Below are 27249 nucleotides of genomic sequence, written 5' to 3'. Positions count from 1 at the left end.
CACAATCTGCGTCAGAAAGTTGAAGTCTGCGTGCTTTTAATCACACTGTCATGCACTCCGTGCCTGCACACATGTGTCAACACAACTGCCGGCGCTAATCTGCACCCAGGGTTACGGCGTCTGATATCAACAGGCCCTCGAGACACGTCCCGTTCACGCCGCGCGCCAGCCGCGGGAGAGTGATGGTGCTCCCGAGCAGCCCGAGGAGCGCGAGCCCGGTTTCCCAGCCGCCAGTCACACGCGCGGAGGCTGCGAGCGGAGGAGGAGACGACGCGGACGCCTCCGTCCATCCCTCCATTCATCAGAGCGCTCGGTAATCGCCCTCATCCGCCCGGACCTCCCGCGTGCCCCTAGCAGCCTGCGCGGAGGCGCGAGACAACACCGCGAGCCTGTGTCGGTCGCACGCGCATACCGGTGAGTGGGGGCAGTTGGGAAGGAGGCTCGGCGCGCGGAGGGAGAAAAGAGCTCGTCTGTCTGACAGCGTTATTCCCCGGCGTGGATGCGGAGAGACAGAGGGGACCCAGGACCACCGCCGCCGAAATAAACTCCCCCGTTTCAGTCTGACTGGGCGCGTTTCACCGGTGAGTCAACAGACGCTGCGTTTTTCTGCGTTATCATATTTAGCTAACAGCGCTGTTAAGAGCACATATAGCCAAGGTAAAGCGGCGGATGTAGCGTAGCGCGTGCTTGGATATCATGTTTTTAGTTTATTAGCTAAAGCGGGAGAACACGTTCTTCGTGAAGGCTGCGCGCTGATGTTTCACGTCCTGTTTTTCTTACTAATCTGTGAGCAAAAATGCAAACACAACCGGGCAGCAGTCTACTCTGAGACTGTTGGAGCAAATATAGGCTGAAAGACATGCACGGCGCGGGCCGTGGGATTTTACGGAGGTGCGTGTGTGTGATTCTGTATGTGTGTCCCCGAAGAGAGGAAGAGAAAAGCGTTTCCATTTAGGACAAGTCGCTCTTGAAACGAGACCAAGGTCTATTTTGGAGGAAAAGAAAGACACCGGCCTCAATCGAGCTTGAACCGTGTCTCCCAGCCATCCTGTTGTCATGGTTACTGGCTCGAGGAGGCTGGGAGAACATGGCTGTATGGCTGTCTCGCGCCGGGCTCTCTCTCCCTCTCTCTTTCACAACACACACGCACACACACGTACACACACACACACACACACACACACACACACACACACACACACACACACACACACACACACACACACACACACACATTGTTCTTACTATAGCTGTGAGGGCTCTCATAGTCAGGCCATTCCCCAAACTTTAATCCACATCCTGACCAACAAATAGCCCTTAAAGTTATAAGCCACAATGCAACCATCACAAGTGGTATTGAACTGAAATGTGTCCAAATCATTAATAATTACTCAGCTTTGGTCACTTAAAAATCCCGTTGAGATGAAGCTCCCAGACCTCAGAAAACCACCACCAACACACACTCATGTATTAGGAGAGGGGCAGGAGGCAGAGACAATGGGCCTGGTCTACACTGTTTACTTAAGTGTGTTGAAAGACACTTTGCAAAAAGAAGCAGGCACATAGTAACCAATGCTATGCACATTTGGAAGCGACGTGGTCTAGGCTACTGATAATGGGCCATATGTGATGCTGTGGAGAACACTGAGGCCACAGATGCAGCCTAAACCTAAAATATTGTGATTTTTTATTTATTACTGAGTTACTGGGCCAAGCTTATAGTTCTTTCTTCAGGATGTGGGTGGCTTCTTTTAAACAGGTGTTTGATAGCAGGTTATTTTTCATCCCGAAAGCAAAGTTGCTATTATCTTAATTACAGACATTTACTGTCTAGTACTGTTATTCGTTCCCCCAATACAGCTATGGGCTCTTCCAGGGAACATTGCTGCTCTCTCTCTGTATTCATCTTGAACTCAAGGTGTCAGACACCCAGACACTAAAGCAGCTGCTCCAGACTAAACTGTCTCTTTTTCTTCCTCTGACTCTTAATGCCTCATTATTTATTTTATCTGGCTTCTTTAAAGCTACTGTCGATGTGGAACAAATGTCCCCCAAATCAATTAAGATTCAGCATTTAAAAATCTAGTAGCATGTTTAGTAAATACTGTTACACATATTAACATTATAATATTACATTATTCACATTATTTAGACTGTGACATCCTTATATGCCTGAGGATGTCCCATTTTGCCAAGCATTCAGATCTTTTGTTTGTCTCCATATAGTATGTAATGATGAATTAGCATGAGAGAATCAATGTCCCCATTCAAAAAGCTTAAACGAGATAAATCACTACATTTCTGTGAGGGTGTGTTTGGATGTGAGCGTTTAGAGCGTCAAAATGCGCATGGTTGACCTTGACAGCATAGAAGTGACATATTGGGGTGATTTGGGGGAGCTGGCTGATTATTACGCTCCAGCAGGCCGATGTGGCTATAGTTGAATGCTCTGTGGTCACGCTGGTGTGACTTGTGAGCAAGTCAAGAGTAGCTAGAAAAACACCCTGGACTACTTCCTAACCCAGATTTTGCTGCCTTCCTGTCCCAGGCTATAACAGCCACTGAGGAAATGATTTGTCTTCCTCTGTCTGTATCTGTGCTTGTAACACAACAGCATTTTTGAAAGGTGACTCTACAGTATATTTGCACTGTATATATGTGTGTGCATGCTGCAGTGCCATTGCTGCGCCCTCCCTGCGTATTATGAATAGGGTCAGTAGGTCATTTATACTGTGAGACTACAGTGATTTTTGAGAGCATGTCTGTGATGCAGAGAAGAGTAGGAGCAAGAAGGATTGCTACGTCCTTAGTATGCAGATTCAATATCACCCATCAGTGTTCAGCTGATGGGTTCATAAATTAATCTTGATTACCAATTAGCTTTTTATAAAAACTATTCAGAGGGTTGTCCTGCTGGTCTTAGTGGATAAGTTGTCTATTATTTACCCCTAACCAGGTTTGAAAGCTAATTTCTCTCTCTGCCATAGGGTGACTAATGAATGCTTAATATATGTAATATATAATTTATATTTACAAGATGAGATGATCCTCTCAAAATCAGTGAAGGACCAACATCATGTCATTTAAAGCACTTCAAATAGTGACTTCCCTCACAGCACACACTACAAACAAAAGAGCTGTCCAAATATTTCAGTTTTAAATAAGTGTGGGCAGCACTACAAATATAACGAGGTCAGACAAGTTCGAAATGGATAATTTGTTGTCTGTTCCACCACTTAAACTCAATAAATGGTGGTGCAGTGATGCCTGGTTCAAGTGTCTGCAGGCAAATCTGAGCGGTAGTTGTAAAGATAGATGGGTCCTTTCTGTTTTGCAGCTTTGCTCTCTTCTCAGAATCGTGGGTGACCTGCTCCACCGCAGCCATGTTACATTCTAAATCCATAACATTTGTTGTTCATGTTGTAACTCCACTCCCACTTGATAAGCAATACGGTTTTAGACCACTCACAGTATCACCTGAATCCAGATTAGCCAAAACATTAAATTCATGTTCATGATCTGATCAGCATGAACACTGTGACAGATGGATTGAAAGTCTTGGATGATAAGTGAATGATCGATTGCTGCATTCACATAACGTATGCGGAAAAGGATTGTTAATGTGCTTGGGAGAGTTCATGCATCACTCCAATCTGGTTAGACTCTTACAATAGCCTATGTGTTGCTGCCTTACATATTTGGAGCAGTTTGGGAGCTTCAATTAAATTAGCTGAATTATTTGTCAGGGTTGACTATATAGTTGTTGTCATTAAAATATGAAGATGTCTGATACTCTATATCCCTGACTCAGGATTACAACTAGGAAGCTGATGTGTCATCTGACTTGGCTCATTCTAATATACTGGAATATCAGTAACACAGGAACAACCTTATTTGGAAGAAGCAGGTAGGATGTGTCAGCCTGTGCTGCTCACTGAGGTGGTGACTGTTCTTTAACACTTCCTGTCTCTCCGCATGAGTCTGCTGCAATGATCCCTCAGAAATTAAAACAGTTAAAATTGATTCATGTTTTAGGACTTCAGTGGTATTTTCAAAGGACATTCACAGTAGATTATATACAATTTGTTGTTGAATGAAATTTAACTTGAGGATGTAGGCTCGCTGTTCAGACATCATCAGTATTTTCGAAGCCTCTGGTCTGAGTACCTAAGTAGTGTTTCTGCTGCCAGACAGCAGTCATGCTTGATTGCTGGAGACATCCAGTGGACTGCAGATCTGTGTCTCAGTGATCAATACATTGCACCATGGTGTCTCTGCATATTCATGCTTTTGTTTGCGTGTGTTTTCAAGACTGTGACTGTGTTCTTAAAAGCATGTGGGACAGAAAGGTATGTTAGCAGATGAAGAAAAGGTACAAAGATAGGCTAGTAAATGACAACTTAATCCTTAATCCAGCATTGTTGGATCAGTGGTTACTGGATTGATGGTTTAAAAGCCTAAGAGAGCACAATTTCAGATGTGTGCGTGCATGTTTGGCAGATGCTGGGATAGCAATTAAAGGATATTGATAAGTCTTAAGAGCTCTGGTGTTCTGCTGACAAACGTAAAATGCAGCAAGTCTTTCCTGATAGTGTAGACACAGATGTTAAATAAACATTCAGTCACACACACACACACACTCATGGTCTCATAACTCTACACACACCATTACGCTATCATTGGCCGTGCTCTTCCATCCACCCAGGTGGGGTCCCTGAACACATCTGCTCTCTCTCCTCAACATCCAGATTCTTAGGGTTGCTCACTTCCCCAGTGCTGCTTTTTTTTCTGCTAGCTCAGACCCATTTACCTCAATTACTGCAAAACGAGAGGCAGAGACAGAGAAAAGAGAGAGTGGAATTAGACTGTGAGATGGCAGAAAACATAATGTAGAACAGATGAAGAGGAGAGAGTGGGAGAAAAACAGGACACTGGAGACACTCCGAGAAAGGGAGGGAGGGAGAGAATTCCCACTTTCCGTGTCTGGTTTCGTAACTGTTCACTGTTTCCATTTATGGAGATGTGTCGCTGTTTGTTCCTTTGCCTGTGTGCATTAATCTGTGCTTAATAGCAAATGCTACTTTGTGTAATCACATAAATAGATGCATATCGCCCTCATTTGCATAGTTCTATTGCACAAATATGTAGGTGCATGAAAGGCTGAAATGTATCTAATGTAGATATATAAAATATATTACTCAAACTTTTTTTTAATCACTAAATGATTTGGGCGTGTACAGTTTTTATATTCTGTGTCCTTTTTGCCACACATGTCAGGGTAATGATCTTTAGGTGAGGCTGTGGCTGTGTCTGAAATAAAAAAAGTAATCGCCCTGACTTCTTAGGTTCTGCATAATTTGCATCATCCTTTCATAACTCTGATGAAACATTCAGTGGGCCTTTGGTTTGCTCATGCTCAAGGCCTAAGCCAAAGTGTTTGCAACATTATAGAAACAAGTTTGGCTCACATATTGGCCTACAACAAATCCTTCCTCCTCAGCACTATCCCAGTTTTTTTGTTGGATATGACAATGAAGCAGAAATGCCAGAATGGTCCCCTGAGAGACCACCCCTGAGTTTTCCTGGCTGAATTCGAGATGCTCATTGCAGTCTAACTAGGTCTTTACCTGCATCTGCATGCCATCAGTGCTATGAGTCCCAGTAAAGGTTTTACTGCAGCTGTGCTCTCAGTCCCCTGCTGGGGATGATTCAGCAGCACAGAGATCTAGTCTTGTCTGTACGGGGCTGACTTGACAGCTTCCTGGCTGCATTTCTTAACAAGAATCCAAAAACCTTTCATGTTTTCATCTTCCTAAAAATAAGTGTTTAGGATTAAACTATTAAAATGTATTATTGCTAAGATTTTTGGGGGGTGTTAGAGTTGAAATAAATACCAAGACTGGGTTGTCTATACATTATGATAATATAGCACACTGCATGATGCATAATAATTTAAGGAAATGTGTAGTTGACATCTTCACAATTTTTTGGCTTTGTTTTTAGATTAAAAAAATCAAGTGGTAGTTTAATTGGAATAGACTAAAATGATTTCTTATTTAGCAAAGTGTATTCTTTTTATTTTCTAAATGTATAAAGTTAAATATTCCTTTAAAACATACATGTCAGAAAAATAACAGCCCATCAGATGTCAGCACTAATGCACATGTAATCTGCTCTCAGAAACATAATTAAGAGCATATCATTAGCATTTGCCCTTGAGCCTCAGTAAGGTTAGAGTAAGACGTGTGGTACAAAGATCTGGGCTGCTCAGCCAACAGTGAGCAAGTGAGAATGGCAGCACTCCATTAAGGGTATATTTTCATATCTCAGGTTACTGTCATGCGTTTATCCAAAGCACAGTAACAGCATAGCTAGAAACAAATAGTTATTCAGCTGTGAACTCTCAAGACAGACAGAGAGTGTGAATGAGCAAGATCATTGTGACAGGAATCGGTTGGGTTTATTAAGTAAATCCCCTTCTCTGCTTGCTCGTCTGTCTCTGTTCCTCTGCTTTCTGCTTTATCTACATTTTCATGCCCTCTTTTCAGTGCTGTTTGGGATCATGTGGTGTAGAGGACAAATGCCTCCCTCTGTCTGTACCACACATGCACACTTAAAAAACACTGCATTACACACATCTAGCATCTACATCTGTTCCTTTGTTGAAGGGGACCTCATAGAAATAATAAAATGACTTTACAACTATCAGCCGCAGTTAATCTACCCAGTTTTGAACTCAGTCTTGTCATGATTCTCAGTTGCACTGCGTTCTTTGTCTTCATTTAATGCTGATTTTCCTGTGTCCCTCTATTCTTGTTTTCATAGAGAGTGCCTTCATTGATTGCTGATCTGAAGCTTTTGTCCTTATCTCCGACTGGAGAGGACAGCAGCCCCCTCAGTGAGGTGCACCATGACCCAGGAGGGGCAGGCTTTGCCCTCTCCCACCCCACCAGAGAACCCAGTGGAGCCCAACACATCCACCACTGCTAGTGACCTCTCCGCAAAGACAAACGACCAGACAGAGCAGGACAATCTGGGGGCTAGAGTGCAAGATGAGATAGAAGAGGGGAAACAGCAAGAAGACATCAGACAGAGAGAGGAGGAGGGTGATGTGGAAGGGGAAGGAAGTGGGAGGGCAGAAGTAGAGGGTGCAGGAGGAGAGGGTGAGCGTGAAGAAGAGAAGGTAGATAGCAGTGGAGATCAAAAGACAGATGGAGGGGCGGAGGGAGAGAGGGAAGGCATGACAGAGGAGGGATGTATAAATGTGGAGGTGAGCTCAGTGGGGGAGGAGGCAAAATGTGCGATGGAGGAAATGGACAAAAAAGAACAGGACAAGGAAAATGACGAAATGCAGCTGTCTACAGAGAAGGAAGCGGCTCACTCTCTACAAGCTGATGGGTTTGTTTACAAAATCATCTTTAACGTTGCTCTCTGTCTGAAGCTTCATGAAAACAGCTTTTGCTGTTTGCATTTATGCTGATATACTGCCAAAGCCAAGCTAAAAAGAAAATTTATATAAATACAGGACACATTAAAGGACACACAACTAGTTACAATTAGTCAAAATAGTCTATGAAATAAATTACAGTGGTCAGTGATTTTATTATTTCTTTTTTGTGCCAATTTTATATTATTTCCATTAGCACCAAAGGCCATACCAAAATTGATAGTCTCTTAAATAAAAGGGCCGAAACAGTGGAAGTTGACAGATGAGATGAGATGAGCTTCCAGCTACTCACATTGGAGTAAATTGGACAATATTTTGTCATTGACAGTGTGGCTTTTCAAGCTGAAATATTTGCCCATTGTGTACACTTCTCCTGTATGAAAATGGTTTCAGCTATGATGTGATTGATCTGCTTTATATGAATGCCAGTCTCAACAAAGAAACTGCTGTACGGTGAAATGAAATGTTAAAGACAATTTCCCCTTTTTCCTGTCAATATAGACTGGCAAATGGTTTAGGTGGGAATGAAGATGAACCTGTTGAAGAGGATGAAGGAGGCGATGAAGAGCAAACTCATGGACACTTGGACACTTTCAGCTCTAACTTTGAAATGACTGTGGAACAGGCCGATACAGAAGTGGAGGAAGAAGAGGAGGAGGTCCAGAAAGAGAAAGATGGGAGGGAAAATCAGGACAGCTTTAGCTCAGCATTTGAGCAGATTGTCGAGCAGGTTGATGCTCAAGAGGAAGAAGATGATGAAGAGGATAGAGAACTGGACGAGGAGCAGGAGAAGAGGAGGGTGGACAACAAAGATGGCTTCAGCTCTACGTTTGAGCGGATTGTGGAGTCTGCCCTCCTGAGGGGTGGGACCTGCTACAGCAGCCTCGATTCCCTGGACGTGTTGTCACTCACGGATGAGACGGACAGCTGTGTCAGCTTCGAGGCACCACTGACGCCGCTCATCCAACAGAGGGCACTCTTACAGGGTCCTGAACATCTGGAACTGGAGCTGGCAACAGTTCAGGAACAAGAAGTGGCCGAGGCTGGACCAGACGGCCAAGGTGGTGATGTAAACGCTGAGAAGAACACTGTCTGTGGAGCAGGAGCTGGAGCCGTAGTAGGAGGAAGCCCGCTCAGGACCACCATACCAGGGAGCAGGTCAGAGTTTGTACTGAGCCAGCCTGGTCGCTGGGCCATCCCTAATGGATACCATACAGAATCCCAAGGAGCCATGGAGAGCTGCGGTACCATGATCAACTCTCTCAGGTAAATGATGTGTATGTATGTAGTTTAGCATCCGTATCCATGGTCTGGTGCAGCTTATGCTTCATTTTAGGAGTCTCTTTATGTAGATTCTCTTGCTCATAGTGCTCTGAGGCAAATGGCGGCGTTTGATCATGGATAGAAGTGATGCGGTAGAGGAATGTTCAAGTGAACTGTTGTCTGCCTTTGCCTAATTTAAATGAATTGCATTTTATATGTTTAATTTACACTTCTTATATTTCTGAGCCCGAATTTAACTTCTGTTACAATTTGTCATACCTTGACAGACATCTCTGTGTTTGAAAGTCAAAGCCATTACAGTTGTGATACATTTGTTTTGTTGAGATACTAGGTTTTGCTTTTTGTACTTTTATGTCTAAGCCTAAGTCTGATGATATAGAAGAGACAGATGCTAAGTGAGAATGACTTGACTACAGTATATATACTGCAGGAATGTGTAGATTGCTGGTGGTGTGGGTCTTGTTTCAGACAAGCAGTGGGAGCTTTGTGTGCTCATGATGTGACTGCAGCTTTACCAGCAGGTGGGGTGATCCTGGTGACACCCAGCTGTGAGCTCTCAGTCGGTAAAGGGTCGGGGGTCGGGGGCCGGGAGGTTAGTTGGGCGTGAATGAGGTGGTCTGACTGTTGAGAAGGCGGTACTTTGTCCATACTTGTCCATCACTTTATAGACAAGTACTTACCTAACCAACCAACCAAGCAACCAACCAACAGGAAAGAGTCATTTTAAAATCATCCACATGTGTGGAAAGTGATACAGTGACTGTACACGCTTGGGTGACCTTGTGTACTTCACTGTGAATGCTACGTCATACAATTAGCTTAAAGGGCAAAAAGCTAAAATAAAGCATTCAAGGACTTGATTAAAGCAGACTAGTGGCTGGTTTCTTTATACTATCTAGTTTAAAGCATACTCATGCAGCAGGGAGAGTTAACCTCAATGCTGTGGATTTATACATACAGTAAGAATCTATTCTTAAAATAGAAAAAGAATCAGCAGGACTAGTGTGGTGGTTTCATACGGGAAATAACCAAAAGAGTAAAAAAACGCACAGTGCCTGTCAGTATAATGAAAAAGCAAATATCAGGAGAATGGGCAGCTTTGACAAGGCTTAGATTTTTCACCACTCACCCACTAATACTGTAGAACTCTAAGGAACTGTGTGATACAGTAACAGTGGATATATTTTTTATCCTAATAACACTAAACAGAGGTAACAAAGCCAGAGCAGCTGAAGGGGGAGGTGTTAACGGGAACCATATGGAAAAAGCCATGTAACCTGAACTGTGGCTATATGTTTGATTTGCTGGCCTTCCACTGTGGCGTGCACTCCACTGCTTCTCTGTGCACAGTTTCTACAGCTACTATCATACTTGACTGCCAAATGGGCACAGACCTCTGACATCAACTCATTCGCTATCCACAGCTCAATTTGAGCAATAGCATGAATGAAGGATCTTGGATCCCATCTCTCCTTCTCTTTCTCTCCTTCCTTTTTCTTTTTCTTCCCCCAGTCTACAGATGTTGTCCTTTAAGCAAAGTTTTGCTTCCTGACCACCACTGCCAGGCTGAGTGAGCTATTGTTTATGTCATGACATCATCGTCTTGCTTCCCTCTGCCCAGCAGGGTCTCAGAGTGTGTTTGGGTATTGCTCTCTACCAGCCAGCTTGCCAGACATTTGAGCACTTAAATCTAGAGTGGAGACATCTGCAAGTCGGTCTTAAAGGGATAGTTTCATTTTTACAGGCACTCGCAGTACTCAGTTTTTCCAGAACTACAAGTCCACAACGTTTATTCAGCTCTAGCAATGAAAGGAATGGAAAGAATTATACAAGTTAATGAATTTATGTATAAGCCATTACTTGTTTAGTTATAATATAATCTAAAGGGAGTGGACTTATTTTAAATTTTTTAATTTCATTGCTAAAAATGAAGCCAAAGACAGCGACAGATATAGTTACACACAGATGTCGACTGATGCCTACAGTAAATGTTAATGTGCTTCATCCCATTTTCTACATCACCTTGATGTCTCTGCTCATTTCTCTACTTTTTGTCTCATGCCATTGTATCTAACTTCTTTTGCTCACATCATGCCTTCCTTCTTTTTTCCTTGCATCAGCTCCTCTTCCATTTCCACTACAAAACTCTCCTGCTGTTGCTTCTTTTCTCTCTATCTTTCCTCTCCTCAAATCGTCACATCCAGACCTTTTGGCATCTCGAGCGTCACGGACAACTAGTCTTTTTTGATGGAAAGCACGTCTGCAGAGCAACGCATAAAACAATCAAACAAATCATTCCATACTGTAGGTCACACAGTGAGTTGTTTCATGGGTCACTTTGCCAGTAAAAAGAATGTTCAGATGCTGTAACTCTATATATATTAATTATATATGATTGGTAAAACCATCTTAATGTAGTGTTTTACTACACTAACATTCAAGTGACAAGAGAAACTACACTTAAGGCTTATAGAAAAGCCACTGGCTTTGTAAGTGTTTGATCATAAAAAAATGTTTTGGGCTATTACAAATTCATTCCTCTTGATAGGGACATGTGTGTAACAGTCTTATGGCAATCAATTCAAGGGCCAGTTCAGGGGATTCTTGGTCCTCATATTAGCCTCATTTAAACCTCTCAGGCTGAATAAAGTACCAAAGTACTGGTCCTACGATTTGACTTTACTATTCCCACCACATGGCTAAAAACAACATTACAGGCTGGATACACAGTCTGTAAGCATGAATGAACAGAACACGGTTTGCTTTTAGGCATTATGACCACACAGCAAGCGATCTGTTATCATGTGTGAAAGATTCTATGTAAGTGGCTGTGGAACTGTGGAAGGAACAGAGAGTGTTGTTTCTTTTGAGAAAACACTGGCATGCAGCATGAAGCAGTTAGAAAACCATGTGTCTCAAACCCGGTTAGTGAGTCATGAATCAGTTGTTCGTGTCTAACATGCCATTTATCAAAGCAACTGACTTCTAGCTGTACAGTGTGTTTGTTCTGTTATTGGCCAAAGGTTTACTGATCTTCACTCATCAACCCTAAAGATTCTGTTTATTCCAATGACCCAACATCTTGTTAATGTTTTTCTACTGCTATCGTGCCTCTAAAATTCAGGCTTCAACTTTCATACAGTTTTTATACTGTAATGCCCTGAGAACAGAGAGGAAACCCAATCCAGTTCACATAAAGTCTTTCTGCAAAACACCTTCCTGCTATTTGATTAGTCAGACATTAGTGGTGGAAGGCTGCAGAGCAGGCATCTGACCCTGGGGATACACGGTAAGGAACTTATACACCCATTGCACTGCAGACAAGCCATAAAATGCAGACTGTGATGCTGTAGTGCCCGTGCTTTAGTCAGCAAACCTGCCTCGTCTGCCTTGTCAGTCCTTCAGGTAGAATTTTAGATCAGGCTGTCAGTCACATTTTCATCTGGTTACAGTAGGTAGTGAGTCAGTCTGTTGCTTGCTTCACATGAGTGTCCCTCTGTGCCCTGTCAGACCATCACTGAGGTTGAAGCTTAACCTTAATCCATAGAGGCTGCTAAAACTGCCACGAAAACACTCTGTGTGTGTCTGTCATTCTGTCTGGCAGCTTAATACTGTACATACTGTAGGCTGCCACAGTAAATCTACTCAGTGGAGCCACACACACACACCTACAGTACACACACACACACACACACACACACACACACACACACACACACACACACACACACACACACACACACACACACGTGAAAAGGTGACAGCCTGACACAGACAGACGACAGATGATTATGCACAGGCACTCAAAAAGAAAACATAATTGTGTAGAATATAGAAGTGTGTATAAAGCATTTCTGGCTGCGGCCTTGTGGATGCAAGCATTTCCACCCCCCTCAGCTCAAGAGACGACCAGATCTAAGCCAAAGGAAAGCAGATAAAAGCCAAGCACAGTTGTTTCCACATCAGAGAGGCAACTCACTCTCACTGCTGTGTGGACCTGAGTGTAGAAGCACATACACACACATACACACATACATAAACAACTTATAACACAACAACGACAACTTTAAACACAAAAGATGCTTCCTAATTCTCACTCAGCAGCACAGATAAAAGCCCTTCAAATGTGTCTTTTACCAGTCAGGTTATTTCTCTGTTTCCGGTTCTTTTTTTAACCTACAAACACACAGGCTGTCGCTGTGGGAATAAAACCCTTAGCGTGGTTCTATAGCGCTGCTGAAACATCCAGAAGATTATCCTTTCCTGGCTCTCACTCAGTGGTATGGACACACACATACACAGTCCAAGTGCACACACTTTCAACGCAAACAGTAACACATACAAATTCTCTCTATCACCCTCTCACCACACACACACACACACACACACACACACACACACACACACACACACACACACACACACACACACACACACACACACACACACACACACACACTAACTGAATCATTTCAGCAGATTTATCCTCGTCTATTTATAGCTCGACATTATGTTTAATGACACATCCCACAGTCTAACTGTACCAATGACTGTTTTGGCTGAAAGAGGTTCTTATTACCGCGGGCTTCACTCATCGGAGGTATCTGTCAACACTTCCTGTATAGGTTCAGTGGAGACGAGCCAGGTCTTTTTCCGTTGCCTTCTCTTCCTCTGAGTGAATCTGCGTCTGTCAGAACCTTTTATTCGTTTTTTCGTTGCTGTTATTGTTATCAGAAGCTGTTGTGTGTTCAGTATTTCACCAAACACAGCTCCACATATGAACACAATTAGTCTCCGCCAGCCAAAACAGGTCACCATTGTCTATTGTCTTCGTAGGTGTGTGTTCAGGTCATCTGTGTGTTTCTGTGCCTGAGACACAGAGAGCCAAACAAACTACCACACACAACCACAGTGTACCTATGTCTGTAAAATAACTAACTACATTTCATTACTCATTTACCCTCAACTAAGAAACAGCTTTTACAAAAATATATAGCTTTCTAAATTACTTTTTACAGCTGAAATAAAATGTTAATAAATGTGTCTTTTTAGAAGAAGATTACGATGACACAGTTTGATTGCTGAAAAAGTAACTTGCAAAAAATATTATAATAATTAATAATCAGCCACACTGAATTAGATCAAAGGTTTTTAAGCTTTTTAATCTAGCACCTTGTAAATTATTATTGAGTCAATTAAAACAATCTAATTTTGCATTAATGACATTATGACGTTTCACTGTGAATGGATGGACATGGAGGACTTACTGTAATGGCTTTTTTTATGCAGGCTACCATGAGAAATCACATTCGTAATGCACCAGATTTTTTTTGTAAATGCAAGTGCAAAGCCATTGTGTGCTAAAAATTGTCCATTAATCATTCCAGCAAGCTGCAGTTCATTACCATCTTATGAGGTTCTAGTATTCCCACTCACCTCTGCTTTTTTCCAATCATATCTGTGAAATAAGTGCAGGAAAAATCTCAATGCACGTCTGTCCAGATAACAATCACTATTTTTTGTCTCGTTCCCCATATTTTGTACTTTTGACCCCACAGCTGCCTCTATGCCTTATGCTTTTTCTATTGTTCTTATTTCCATCGCATTAAAAAGAGGAAGGATGCATTTAGATGGAGAGGTTGCTACACACAGACGTGTCAGTGCGTATTATATATATCTCTGTGTTTGTTTAGTGCGTGTGTGTAATAATTATCTCAGTAGCCTACCCTCAAATTACTTTATTTACACTGATGCCGAGTTGCACTGTGGCAGATCATACAGCAGTGTTACAGCTGAGCTCAGTGTCTATTTTGAAATCCTCAATTCACTTATAAAGAGAATCAGTGGTAAACGCTTGCACAATAGACTCAACCACTTTTGAAATAGGTTACATATAAATACATATAAATAGGTTAGATTATTAAACCTAGGTTTAATATAATCTTGTGTACGTGTCTTGGATCTCTTGTTGTTAGTAACACTGCAGTAATACTGAGGAGCAGTGAACAGAAGGAACCACATGCGGTGTCAGTGTTGGACTTCAAGCCCCCAAATACAGGACGTCCCTCAGATTCTGAACGGATCTGCTGCTGCTGCTTGACTTTAATGCACAGGAAGTTGTGTTGGCTGGGACACACAGAGCCATTGTGAAGCCTCCACTAGGAACAGTCTCATTTATCAGGAAAAGTCCGTCCAGTCGCTGGCTCCGCCCCCAACATCCTCTGCTGCGAGCCGCGTTCGCCCAGCAACTTCAAGGAAAGAACTAACACCCTCCCTGGCTGTTGTCACTGTGGTGGAATAACGCAGCAGTCTAATTAACCGACTCCGAATAGGCTGTAATTATATGAAACCTGACTTCCGCCTGGAAGGCGCTAGATCCAACTTGAAGTTGAATAACGAACCGGGCCGATGCAGATTTTACCGACTACTGGATGATGAGGCGGTCGGACCGTAGCGCGCCTTTAAACGCTGATTTCCAAGATCCCAGAGACGATGTGGAATAAGGAATATGATGTTCACTTCGACTTTTTACTGCAACTCCTGTAAGTTCGTTATTTCTGCACACCAGGGGACTGTGTTCAGCTTTATCGTCCAAATGGGTGGGAACATCATCTTTATGCTGCGTGGCAAGGAAAATAGAGCGACAGCACTAGTGTAACTTTATCCTGATAGAAAATCACATATATCTGTGATGTGATAAAAGTAGGTTCAGTTTAATATTAATCATTTTGAGTTTCTGTCAGCATTTTGTGCGCCTGTTAATCTAATTTCCAGCAGATTTGAAGAGTTTTCAGTATGATTTACTTATATTGCTTACAGAAAGCTCTCATTTATAGGATTAGGTCATTGAAGTAGCTGGATTACTGTACTTACGTTTCCTACAATATAATGCAATCTTTGCACCAGTAACTGCAACTTTGAACTAGTAGAATCATAGAGTCCATATTTTAGAAAATTGATGTGTGAAGTTAATAAAATGCCTGTTACATTCCAAAGTTCAAAGTGAAGCTCTGTGTTGTCTAACCTACAAACAGAAAACCTAAACAATACTAATACCAGATAGACTATTTGTTTGAAATGTTTTTTAACTGGCAGCTTATAGTAAAATAAAACATCAGTTTGACGGCTGTATAGAAATGTGTTTTCTAATTTCGTGGGCCCAATGTTTTGCATTCTAACGTCTGACGAAGCAGTCATGTGTGTTTCTCTGATGTCTACCGTAAACAACAGAGTTTCCCAATCCAGTTATTTCCACAATTGTTGATTACGCGTGTAGAGGATGTTAATGAGACCCTCCTCTTCGTTCCACTCGCACCCACCAACGCGACCTCCATGCCAGATACACCTTGTGGGTGTGGGCATGGGTGGTGTGCAGCCGAAGAGATTAGGCGTGAGTCACTGGCATGCACCATCATGCTCTCTGTCTCTGACACACTCTCACACAGCCTGAGTGGCGGTCACAGGGAGTGAATATGTGTGGCCTGGGGATAGAGGATTGCACTTTTAGATAGACAAATAGGTTTGCTGCGTGCCACTTGGCACGTGGCGTCGCCAAGTGTCCTGGCACAAAAGCCCCGCGCCAGATATTTGACGCTTCATGCTGTGTCCCTCTCACCATTATTTTGAGCTTGTGTGCATGAACGTGCTATTGCTTCTTTTATAGCCAGATAGCATTGTATTGGGGGGGGTGGGAGGGGGGTCTTGGCATCTTTGTAATGCCATGACTGATATGAGCTTTGAATGATTTATGAGGTGAATTAATATGGTCAGACAAGTGACAGCAATTTCCCCTGCACACACACACAGCTAGACATTGGTTTACCACAGACTCATTTTATTTTGTCTGCGTTACAGTGTCTGCAGCCATTTGGGTGAAATATATGCTCACCCATCAATCCTGAAATTTCCAGCTACTTGTTTATGTCTTAAGTGGAAAAATGTGACTTTTCCAGGATGTGTTCCACTGAACTGGTCTGTCCAGGGCTTAGGGTTAAAATTAGTGTACTAATCAAATACCCGAAGCACTTTGACTGGCTCCTTACCCACATGAAAGGCTAATGGCTCTGCTGGTTCTGGAGATACAGTATAATGTCCCCACCCTGTCCCCAAGGATGAGCCCTGGGACCCTGTGTGTAAAACGGTAACTGCTGTTTCAGCTTCATTCTCCACAGTGATCCTCACCCAGATAAGCTGTTTGTACGAGCCACCTCTTCGTGGAGGAGGGGTTCATTCGTTCCTGTGACCCTGGCAACTGTGCTGAGGCAGTGGCTTCTTGCAGGGTCTCCCAGCGCAAATTGGTTCAAGGTTAGGGGCCAGACAAAGAATAATTCAGAGAAGGTAATAAATCAGGCTTCCCTACAGCAGGGAAATCAAGGCCCTTTGTAGAGGTCATCTGAAGGGGTGTGAGACACAGTCAGACATTCAGCAGATGAAAGCGGGAGACTGACTTCCGGCCATGGAAACTAGTTGCTTTGCATCTTATTCCATGATAGACATCTAGAGTTTGTCTTTCTTCTTCCTCCTCGAGCACGGGCCACTTTGCTTCCGCCGTGTCCATGGCAACCAGCGGGTCCCTTCCACAGCAGTGCATGTATTGAATTTGTGAGAGTAATGCAATTGCGTTGATCAGATTATGCAAAAACGTCTGAATCATCTGGTGAGAATGCTGACGGTGCCAAGTAAACGCACACGCAGACAGGAACAGCAGCAATGCGAACGTATATGCTCCTCACGAGCTATAAAAAACCCGGATAGATTACCATGTTTAGTCCTGATTTGTCTCATGATGTTTCCAAAGGGGCCGTGTAGGATGAACGTCATAGACCATGTAAATGTGATGAAGGTATTTAGATCAGACTTTGCTTAGTCACAGTCTGAATTAATCTTCTGGCCAATAGGCTGTATTCTGCTCAATATCTTAATTGGACCACCTCAGTTAGTCATAAATAAATGAGTAGCTCTGATTTACTGTGTTGGAACTGGAATTCATTTATAGGGAATAAAAGAGCTGGACGTCAAAGCAGTTCATCAGATTAGGCCCTTAGTGACGAAATGTCAACTATTACTGCAGCAGTATCCTCTTGTCTAAATGTTAAAGTGCCACTTAACCAGTTTCAACATTACGCTCAGTATACTTGTCAAAGTACTCCTCAGCAAGTAAAAACAAACCTCCTGGGAGGTTTGAAGTGCCTATGATGTGTGCAGGGTTCAACCTGAGCGGAGGTTTATGTTTTAAATGTGTTCATAATTCCGTGATACCCTGAAGTGAGGTATTGGAGCATCAAACAGGGCACACAGTGTTGGAGAACAGCTGTCATTCATGCAAAGACGTCACTTGGAAATGGAAGCTTCCTCCTGCCCGTGTGGGAATTCATTCTTTCACCTTAAGTGCTCCTGCAGGGGTGATTGAGTACATTGGTTCTTTGAAAGAAAGCCCGCTCACGCTCACTATGATCCGCTCGTTCACAGCTGGAATAAGACACAGCCTGTGATAGACAGGGACCCAGAGACAGACAGTCTGAGACTTGGCATTTTGCTTAAGGGCAAGTTGTTGGGAGTCGAAGCCAGAGAAAGACGGAATTGTTCGCCAGTACAGCTTCCTCACTTTTCTAGCGTTTTATCTGAATTAATCCGAAACAGATGAAAATGCAGATAGTTTTTTATGTCACAGTACATTAATTCAAACTGTATCGGAGGTTAACAGTCTGAGATTAGTGGAGCTTTTTAAAAAGGGATAAGGCAGGTGAAATCTGCCTCAGCGTTATAATCAGCCTTCGGATCCTCTGCTATAAAGTAGGACATTAAGTGACTGTGAAAGTGGGTCAGTGTCATAACAAGTCGTTTAACTCTCGTCTGACTGCTTGTGCGGATGTGAACGTGTGTTTATGTAACGGAGCCTTAGACTCAGCGGGTCAGTTTCCTCTGTCTGGCTTTAAGTGAGTAGGCATGTACAGTAATGGTGGACATGTGTTGCCCTCACTAACCTGGGCACCGGCCCGTGTGTCTGTTTGTGTTCGTTTTCGTGCGTATGTTTTGGTCTTCCCACAGCGATGCCAACCTCGCAGACGCGCTGTCTGACTCAGAGGAGTGCGATCTGGGCAGCCTGGACCGCTTGGAGCGCGGCAGCACCGACACCCTGGCCAATGGCTGCCGAGCCGACTCGGAGGCCGCCAAGAGGCTGGCCAAGCGTCTCTTTCACCTCGAGGGCTTTAAACGCTGCGATGTGGCCAGACACCTGGGCAAGAAGTGAGCACACAGTAACACACGATCACACGGTGCCGAATGAGTCAAAAAGAACTTGCATCTTTACATGAAGTGGTACCTTAATGCATATTAAAACCAATGAGCTAGGCACAAAAACACTGGCCTGTGCTTGATAATCCAAAATAGTGTTTGAAGTAGAGTCAGATGTTGTGTCGTCTCTCTGCAGTAACGAGTTCAGCCAGTTGGTGGCGTCAGAGTACCTGAGCTACTTTGATTTCTCCGGCCTGTCGTTGGATCGAGCCCTGAGGTAAAGCACGCTCAGCGTTGGGCCGTGATGAGTGTGTGTGTGATGGTAAACGTTCCTGTGCCCGTGTTCCTCCATTCCCACTTCTCAGGGCATTAGCTTTGTTCTAATCAAGCTGTCATGTTGGGTGCAGCTAGCCAGCGTGGCTGATGGCTGTGGAGTAAGTCATTGTCTTGTACCTGACATGTTGCTGCCTTGGGTGCAGGCTCCTCCGCGCACGTCTCACTGGGACTGATTTGCATGTCATTCTTATACAGGCGACACACTAACCCTTCCTGAGCCTTGACATTTGTATTCAATTGTTCTATAGAAGGTTCATTTTTAAATCAGCCAAATGAATCAGTAATTGAACTACACACATTTATTCAAATGCTGTAACTAAGTATAAGTTTAGCATCTGTTTCTGGTTTTCTTTGCTTTTACATCTCTGATACGATTTAAAATCATTTGCCGTCATAGAGACAAAGTGACCGCTGAGCTAATGATGTTCCATGTGACAGGAACTTCTTGAAGGCCTTCCCACTGATGGGAGAGACCCAGGAGAGAGAGCGGGTTCTTGTTCACTTCTCCAGACGCTTCTGCCACTGCAACCCGCAGACGCTCACCTCTGAAGGTGAGAGCTGTGAGAGTAATCATGACAAAGGTGGCGACAAGGATCCGGTTTATAAATAGGACCTTTATGAATTAATTACTATGAAGCACTGGGATACATTAAAATTGACTGGTACAGATGTCTTCATGCTTCTTTAGAAGAAGAGCAACAGGTCGACAAGGGGGTGAGGGAACGCATTTCAGTGAAGCACAGTGTGTTTAAGCATGTGATTGTGTGTCTGTTTGTGTAGAGGAGCAGTAGGACATTCAGCTGATCTTAGTGTTGCGCATTCTTGCAGACGGAGCCCACACGTTGACCTGCGCCCTCATGCTGCTCAACACCGATCTCCATGGACATGTACGTACCAGAGTTACAGTGGATCTCACTGCTCACATTCTTTAATCATGAAGCTGGAGTCCCCAGTCACAACCGGCATGTTCTCCGTCTGCTTCTGGATTTAGTTCTCCTTCCCACCCTGCTTCTTTCCACCCTCTGTCTTCCTCTGCACGGCCTACTTTCTGACCTCTTTCTGTCTCTCCTTAGCTAGAAATCGCTTTCCTTTCACGTTGTAACTAGAACAATGTAGTGAGGAGTTTAGTGAGACGTTCTTGCAACTCGTTCCTTAGCTGTGGTTCTTCTTGATTCTCTTGCTCAGTCACTTTATTCCTGCTTATACAGTAGTTCTCAATACTAGTGCTAAGAGTACTAGTGAATATCCCTCCTCTAACTAATATCGTTTCTCTCTTTTCAATTTCCTTCTCCCCCTATTAAATACTTCCCCTGCTAACCAATCTGGTTCCTCTGGTTTCTATGCCCCTGCAGGTGGTAAGTACTGTATCAGCACTGTTCATATTGATTTAGTTTAGTTTTTCAAGGATACAGACCTACAGCAGTGTCAGTTTTCTAATTAAAATGAATGCAATGTTGATATTAGCAGTGAGGCATTTGTAGTAGCTGATCCCCCTTCTGCTGGTAAAACAGCACTAACCTTTGTGTTTAGTAACTGCTCTGTCCCATAAGAAAACTTAAGTAGTTCATCAAGCTGAGTTGTGTGTGATTGCTGCCTGTTACTTATTTGGGAGGATAAAGCAGATCTTTCAATAAATGGAGCAGAAAATCTCAGTGACGCATGTTAATTTCCATTCAGAAAATGTGCGCTCTTCTCAGAAAAGGGAACAAGGTTGTCCTGTGTATTGCGTGGCCTTCTTAAAGGAAAATATGAATAAAAATTCCACGACCTGAACTAAATATTTTTGTAATAACAGAGTTATATTTGCTCAGTACCCAGGAAACAGCTTGGGTCAGGCAGAAAGGGGCGGTCACACATATAGTAAGCAGCTTCGCATGTTTTCTTCTTCTAATGATGCCATAGTCATTAGAGGCTAACACGGGTGAAGCTAAACTGAACCTGACGCTAATCGAGGGAGAATCACACACCGCTCATGCTAGTAGAACTCCAGCAATATAACACTACCACCCAGTGGTCTGGTGGCAGTTCGTCTTTAGGCTGATGCTTAGAATGTGGTTAAAACCACAAGCTGCTCTAGAAGCTAAATGTTTGTAATTCTTCGCAAATACTGAGGTGGGGAAAACCAAAATAAAGAGGATTTTGTTAAATGAGAACGCTTAAATTTGAAGGTTGTGTTGATTCTGGTCTGCTTGTTTATTTTTGCTTTCCTCAGAACATTGGAAAAAAGATGTCCTGCCAACAGTTCATCAGCAATCTTGACGGCCTTAATAACGGCAAAGACTTTCCTAAAGATTTATTAAAGGTACTGAGCCTGTGAGTGGGTACAGCTGCAGCGCAGTCTGCCACAGGATGCAGTTTATTTTCACATCCTGCAGACGAACCTTAATCTTTCCTGTCTTTGCCCACACAGGTCTTGTATAACTCAATCAAGAATGAGAAGCTTGAGTGGGCAGTGTGAGTATGGGTTTTAAAATTATATATCAGAAGTATTAGTAGTATGTAGTAGTATTTGTTAGATATATTACCCTTGAGTACGTGCCACTGAGATTAATCTCAATGTGTGTGTGTGTACGTGTGTGTGTGTGTGTGTGTACATGCACGCAGTGAGGAGGAGGAGCTGAGGAAGAGTCTATCAGAGCTTGTGGAGGAGCAGTGTGAGGGTGGGAGCAAGCGTGTTGCCAGGGTAATGGACGGCAGTAACCCTTTCATCGCCATCCCCATCCTCCTCAACGCCGTCACCTACAAACACGGCGTGCTGACTCGCAAGAGCCACGCAGACATGGACGGCAAACGCAGTGAGTCCCCGTCTGCGCACAGTGTCGCGCGCACAGATTCGGTGCAATGATCCCAAGCTTATTGAAAAAAGGAATGACAGCAAAGTTTTTCTCTGAACACAGCTCCGAGGGGTCGCCGTGGCTGGAAAAAGTTCTATGCAGTTCTTAAGGGGATGATCTTGTATCTCCAGAAGGTACCGCATGCCGTCCTCTGCTCCGTTACTATAGAAACACACATCCACCACCGCTGTCACTGCGGTGGTGGATGCTGCAAGCTTCTGTGCGTGCGTGCGTGCGTGCGTGCGTGCGTGCGTGCGTGCGTGCGTGCGTGCGTGCGTGCGTGCGTGCGTGCGTGCGAGAGCTGAAGCGAGGCAAAGAAAGGATTTGGCTTCTTCAGTGTTTGTCTCCCCCTGCTGGCGGATGGCTGCACCAATATATAACCTGAACTTCAGATACAAAACCATAGTTTTCCCTTTTGATCAAATTAATGTGTTTTTTTAAACTACTGAAAAGATAACAGGATACAGGTGAGTTCAGTCTGCCTCTTTCCTGTGCTGAACTAGGATGAATACAAGCCAGACACAGATATTTCAGAGGTGGACCTGAAGAACGCGGTGCGGATCCACCACGCTTTAGCCACCTGTGCCACTGACTACAGCAAAAGAGCCAACGTACTGAAGCTCAAGACCTCAGACTGGAGGGTCTATCTGCTGCAGGCACCGTGAGTCAGACGAGTGAAACTCAAGATGTTGAAACACGCAACAGAACATTGAAGCTTGTTGCACAGGGACTGAAAAAACGAAGAATGTTCTCTTATAAAACCTATGAACTTTTGTTAGGTATCAAAGTCCTTAAAAGGGCATGAAAAAGTGTAAATGGTCTTGTGTTTAGTGTTTAGTCTATTTTACTAACATACATCAGTAATATCTGACTTATAATAATAACCTTTGGAATCTCTTTTGACTGATAATAATTCTATACTGTCACTTAGTGGCATCTATAGTATATAAGGAGGTTAAATCAAACAAATGATGTATCGTGAAGGCAATTGCTTCTTGTTTTTGTGTAGAGGCAGGATGAGAGGAAGTGGCAGCTGACCAGAGTGTAGCGACACACAGAGTCATATCATAATCTACTTAAATCCTCTGACGCTCAAGTTCTTATCTAGCAAAATGAATCATTTAACTCACAAGTCACTGAACTGACGATTAAAAAACTGCATTTATTTACGTACTTTAAATTGGCAAATGCCAATTTAAATAGGTTTGAAAATAAAAACTATGTTAAATACGATTTCAACTGGATAGCCTGGCTTCTTCTTATTGATCACTGAGGTGATCAATGCACGACAGCACAAACAAATCTGAGTCGCTTCTGATTCTGCAACCTCCGCTCTCTCTCTGCAGGAGTGAGGAGGAGATGATGTCTTGGATCTTCCGGATAAACCTGGTGGCAGCACTGTTTTCCGCCCCAGCCTTTCCTGCTGCCATCGGCTCCATGAAGAAATTCTGTCGGCCCATTTTGCCGTCCTCATCCACCAGGCTTAACCAGGTACACTCCCACAGATAACGTCACAAGCCAATGTCTCCACCAACACAGAATGCTCTGCAGGAAAGGGTTGTGGCTCATCTTTAAACACTGTAACTAGTATCTTGTCACATCATCATGCAGAAAAGCCTTCTACATCACCAACCTTCATGTGGGGTTGGGCAGTTTTACATATTCTATTTGCGTCTGCCCACATCTGATTGGCCGCTGTGGGGGTCTTCCGGTTTTTTCCCGTGCTATGATTGGCGCAGGAGGAGCAGCTGCTGAGTCACGAGAGCAAGCTGAAGCAGATGAGCCTGGAGCTGGAAGAGCACCGGAAAAACCCGCCGTCAGCTGACCCCAAAACCCGCGAGTGGGAGGAGTATCGGCTCAAAGAGCACTACCTCAGCTACGAGGTGCCGGCTTTTAATAATCCGTCCGTGTTAATGGAGAGAGCAGTGACCGAAAAACAAGATAAATGATCAGCTGTTTTGTGACGACAATATGATTTAGTACATAAATGAGGATGTCATTATTAGTACAGTAGAAAATGTCATGCCAGGCTTTTATATTTATAACTAGGTTTAAAAAATAAACACAACTAAATTAAAAGAAATGTTTTCAGTGTAAGATAAATAAGATGTTTCATCAAGGCCATTAATCTGACTCTGCTTTGGCTCATTTGACGTGTGTTCTAATGCCCACATTTCTCCCTCCCTCTGAGCAGAAGACTCGCTATGAGACCTACATCAGCCTGCTGCAGGCCAAAATCCGCGCAGAGACCGATGACCTTGAGAAGATCGAGGCAAGCGTGATGGGCGGCCTGATCGCGGAGGCAGGACTGGCCGGCCGCGAGTGCCACCTCCGGAAGACGCGGTCGTCCCCGTCCATCAGCCAGGCCCACAGCGGCGTGAACGGAAAGGCCCCCGGTCAGAGGAGCTGAGGGGAGGAGGAAGGAGCAGAGAGCACACAAAACACACCCCTCCAAACCAAACTGGCCTGATCCTCCAGCTCCTTCCTCGGGGCTGTGTTTTGTTTCGGGCTCCTCTGTTGCTCTCAGACAGAAAAGAGACTGTGCAGCAACAGGAAGGATCTCTGTCTAAATCCTTCCCAAAATTGGTCAACCAAGAGTCTGTCCTTGAGCAATATGAAGCATACGAAGAGCCCGCGTATGATATCTTACTAGTGACCCTGTTAAACCTCAGTTCTTTGATTATTGCACATTGAATGATCACACTGTGATCACTGTTCATATACACATTATCAGTATTATTTTCTAAACTCTAAGCTGTTAGTTTAAATGTGTTTTTAGTCACGTGGAGAACTTTGACTAATTTATAAAACATTCATCTGAGGCCGACCGGTCGTCTCTGTGCTGTCCTCGTCAGACAGACGGAGATCAATGAGGTGGACGTGGTACCGCTGTAGCATTTTGGCCGCTTTTCACACTGAGCCGCTCACGGGTGAGTAGAGGAACAGTGAAGTCAGGGTGTGGGAGATACGAGCCATCCGTCCAGGAGGAAACAGGAACTCGGAAGGGTCGAGCCTCTGTCATGTATAGCATATTTATTTATTTATTTAAACATCTCTGATGAGTCCCAGGAGGCGTGGACGTGGTCCTTTCTCAGCAAAATTCCTCTTTCACACATGCACACACCTGCCAAGGTGTTCACCCTTAGCTGAGCTGCTCCGCCAGAGGAGCTGGAGGTTGAGTGCCTTACTCAAAGGCACCTCGACACGAGCTGTTGAGGGATTTTGAGAAAATGAAGCAGTCGCCTGTCGAATGAATCACGTTTGTGGGTTTTTGAGACGTCTCCTCGCACACGGAAATGCATCCGTCTCTCGTGTTGGTTTTTATAAACCAGCGAAGATAAACAGTATGTACCTGAATGAAAACGCTGTACCACATTCTGTTTCGCCTCCTTACTGCTGAATAATGCCAGCGTGCACTGAGGTGATGTGTGACAGAATAGGACGGGTGTGAGGATTGAAGATTGAAATGAACAGGAAAGTGTGTGCATTGGCCACAAGGCCGGAGGACGTAGAGCAGGCTTGTGTTTAGCATATGAAGCATTATTGTATTGTAACGGCCAGATCACTCAAAGCAGCTTTAGTGACTGGTGTTTTCCTCCCCGTACTGTGACTTTCCTCGGTAAAGATGTTTGGAGATCACGGGCCCTGACGCACACACACACACACACACACACACACACACACACACACACACACACACACACACACAGAATGTGGCTGGGAGTGCAGCAGCAGGACTGCTGAGTCTGAACACGCTACGGCCAACAAACCTGTAAGCTGGAAGGGAGCGGTGAACACCAGCAGAGGAGCCAGCAAAACATGTGGGCAGGGACGAGGAGGAGAGGCCGATTCTAAGAAAGGACTGGTTTAGTTTTCTGCGTAAGAGCGTGTCTGCCAGCCAGAAATGGGAAAAACAGACAAATTGAGGAGAGGACAACATATTAACCCCGGCTTGTGTAACGTTCCGGGGAGGAGAGGATGTGGTGGGAGAGGATGTGGTACTGCTGTTTGTCAGCACCTTAATTGATCCTTGCTCGCCCAAACACATGCATTTTTCTCCCTTCCTGCGTAAGTTGCTTATGACACAACTGTAGATCAGTGACCTCTGTGCCCCCGCGCTCGGCCCCGGTGCAGCACAGGACGGGCAGAACCAGAACCAGAGCTGTGGATGTCAACAGAGTGGATGTGCGTTTGGCCCTGGACACAGCACTGCGTTGTATATCATATTAATAGTAAATGATTGGGATCTGAGATCCTTCTGGGGGACGGCTGGAAACCTGGGATGCTGGAACCGGGTCCTGGTACAGACCAAAATGCTGAAAATGGAGGTTTGAGTTTTCAGAGGAAGGACAATTTTATAAAAGCTGGATTGTTAGGAGACTTAACTGCTTTTTTACAGGGAGACCTCCCCTATAGTCACTTTGGCTGTTGTGCTAACCATTGTTTCCCAATGTTCTAGGTTAGGCATGTGCTGTAATATAGGATTGTGACATAATATTTCTCGGTTGGTTTTATTTAAGAAAACAATGACTTTGGCACTTTGATGTCAGCATTCGACCTGTTTGATTTGTTTGTATATCTGAACTGTTTTTGACAGGATGCTCAACCTATGTAAAGGACATATTTACTGAATATTTAGTCTGTGCTTCATAAAATAAGCTTTTATACAGATTACTGTGGTTGTGTATTTATTACATTTGTCTTTGTCTGTTACATTGGACCGTATTTGCAACTTTATCACTACAAACTATATCATTCATTGTGTTAAAGGAGCTAATTAAATGAAGCTATAACTGAGGTATAACGTCCAAGCTGTGGTATATGACGGTTCAGCTGTTCTATTCTTTTGTAATACTCTGTTATACAAATCACATGTTAAAACTTAAATTCAGTAATGAATCCCTACAGAACATGACTGAGCAGTGCCTAGTTGTACATGTAATTATATGGCTCAAATGTACCTTTAATTCTAAGTCTAATTTCCAAACATGATCTCCTGCTGCAGACTGAAAAATCTTTACGTGACTGGTGAAAGTTACAGTAACAGTGCAGGAAATTATTTCCTGCTGTGGCAGCAATGGAGCATGTGACCCTTGTATCCATCTGCTGTGGTTG

At 43.8% G+C, this 27249-nt stretch overlaps 1 protein-coding gene across 2 annotated transcripts; it reads left to right on the top strand.

The window, feature by feature from the left end:
- psd2 (pleckstrin and Sec7 domain containing 2) lies at positions 1-26805 on the top strand. Of its 2 annotated transcripts, XM_029165755.2 has the most exons (15): positions 1-581; positions 6826-7398; positions 7949-8713; positions 18779-18976; positions 19161-19241; positions 19739-19851; positions 20129-20187; positions 21513-21602; positions 21711-21754; positions 21905-22095; positions 22198-22268; positions 22638-22795; positions 23481-23625; positions 23874-24017; positions 24329-26805. In XM_029165755.2, the coding sequence occupies exons 2-15, from the start codon at positions 6911-6913 to the stop codon at positions 24542-24544; spliced, it is 2763 nt and encodes a 920-aa protein (XP_029021588.1). In that variant the 5' UTR covers positions 1-581; positions 6826-6910; the 3' UTR covers positions 24545-26805. The 2 variants fall into 2 exon arrangements, with proteins under 2 accessions (XP_029021588.1, XP_055368180.1); XM_055512205.1 differs by lacking the exons at positions 1-581; positions 6826-7398; positions 7949-8713 and adding an exon at positions 13143-15273 and having other exon boundaries at positions 20129-20189; positions 21512-21602.
- Positions 26806-27249: the final 444 nt, after the last annotated feature.

The sequence above is a fragment of the Betta splendens genome, chromosome 10, assembly GCF_900634795.4.
Source record: "Betta splendens chromosome 10, fBetSpl5.4, whole genome shotgun sequence".
Taxonomy (NCBI): domain Eukaryota; kingdom Metazoa; phylum Chordata; class Actinopteri; order Anabantiformes; family Osphronemidae; genus Betta; species Betta splendens.
The sequence above is the reverse complement of the archived record's forward strand: the minus strand, read 5'-3'. Positions and strand labels throughout refer to the sequence as shown.

Excerpts from the sequence above, each read along its gene's own strand:
- psd2 (XM_029165755.2), top strand. The coding sequence starts at position 6,911 with ATGACCCAGGAGGGGCAGGCTTTGCCCTCTCCCACCCCACCAGAGAAC. Across the intron at positions 19,852-20,128 it reads GCAGACGCTCACCTCTGAAG|ACGGAGCCCACACGTTGACC; the intron begins GTGAGAGCTGTG and ends GCATTCTTGCAG. Across the intron at positions 21,755-21,904 it reads GAGAAGCTTGAGTGGGCAGT|TGAGGAGGAGGAGCTGAGGA; the intron begins GTGAGTATGGGT and ends ACATGCACGCAG.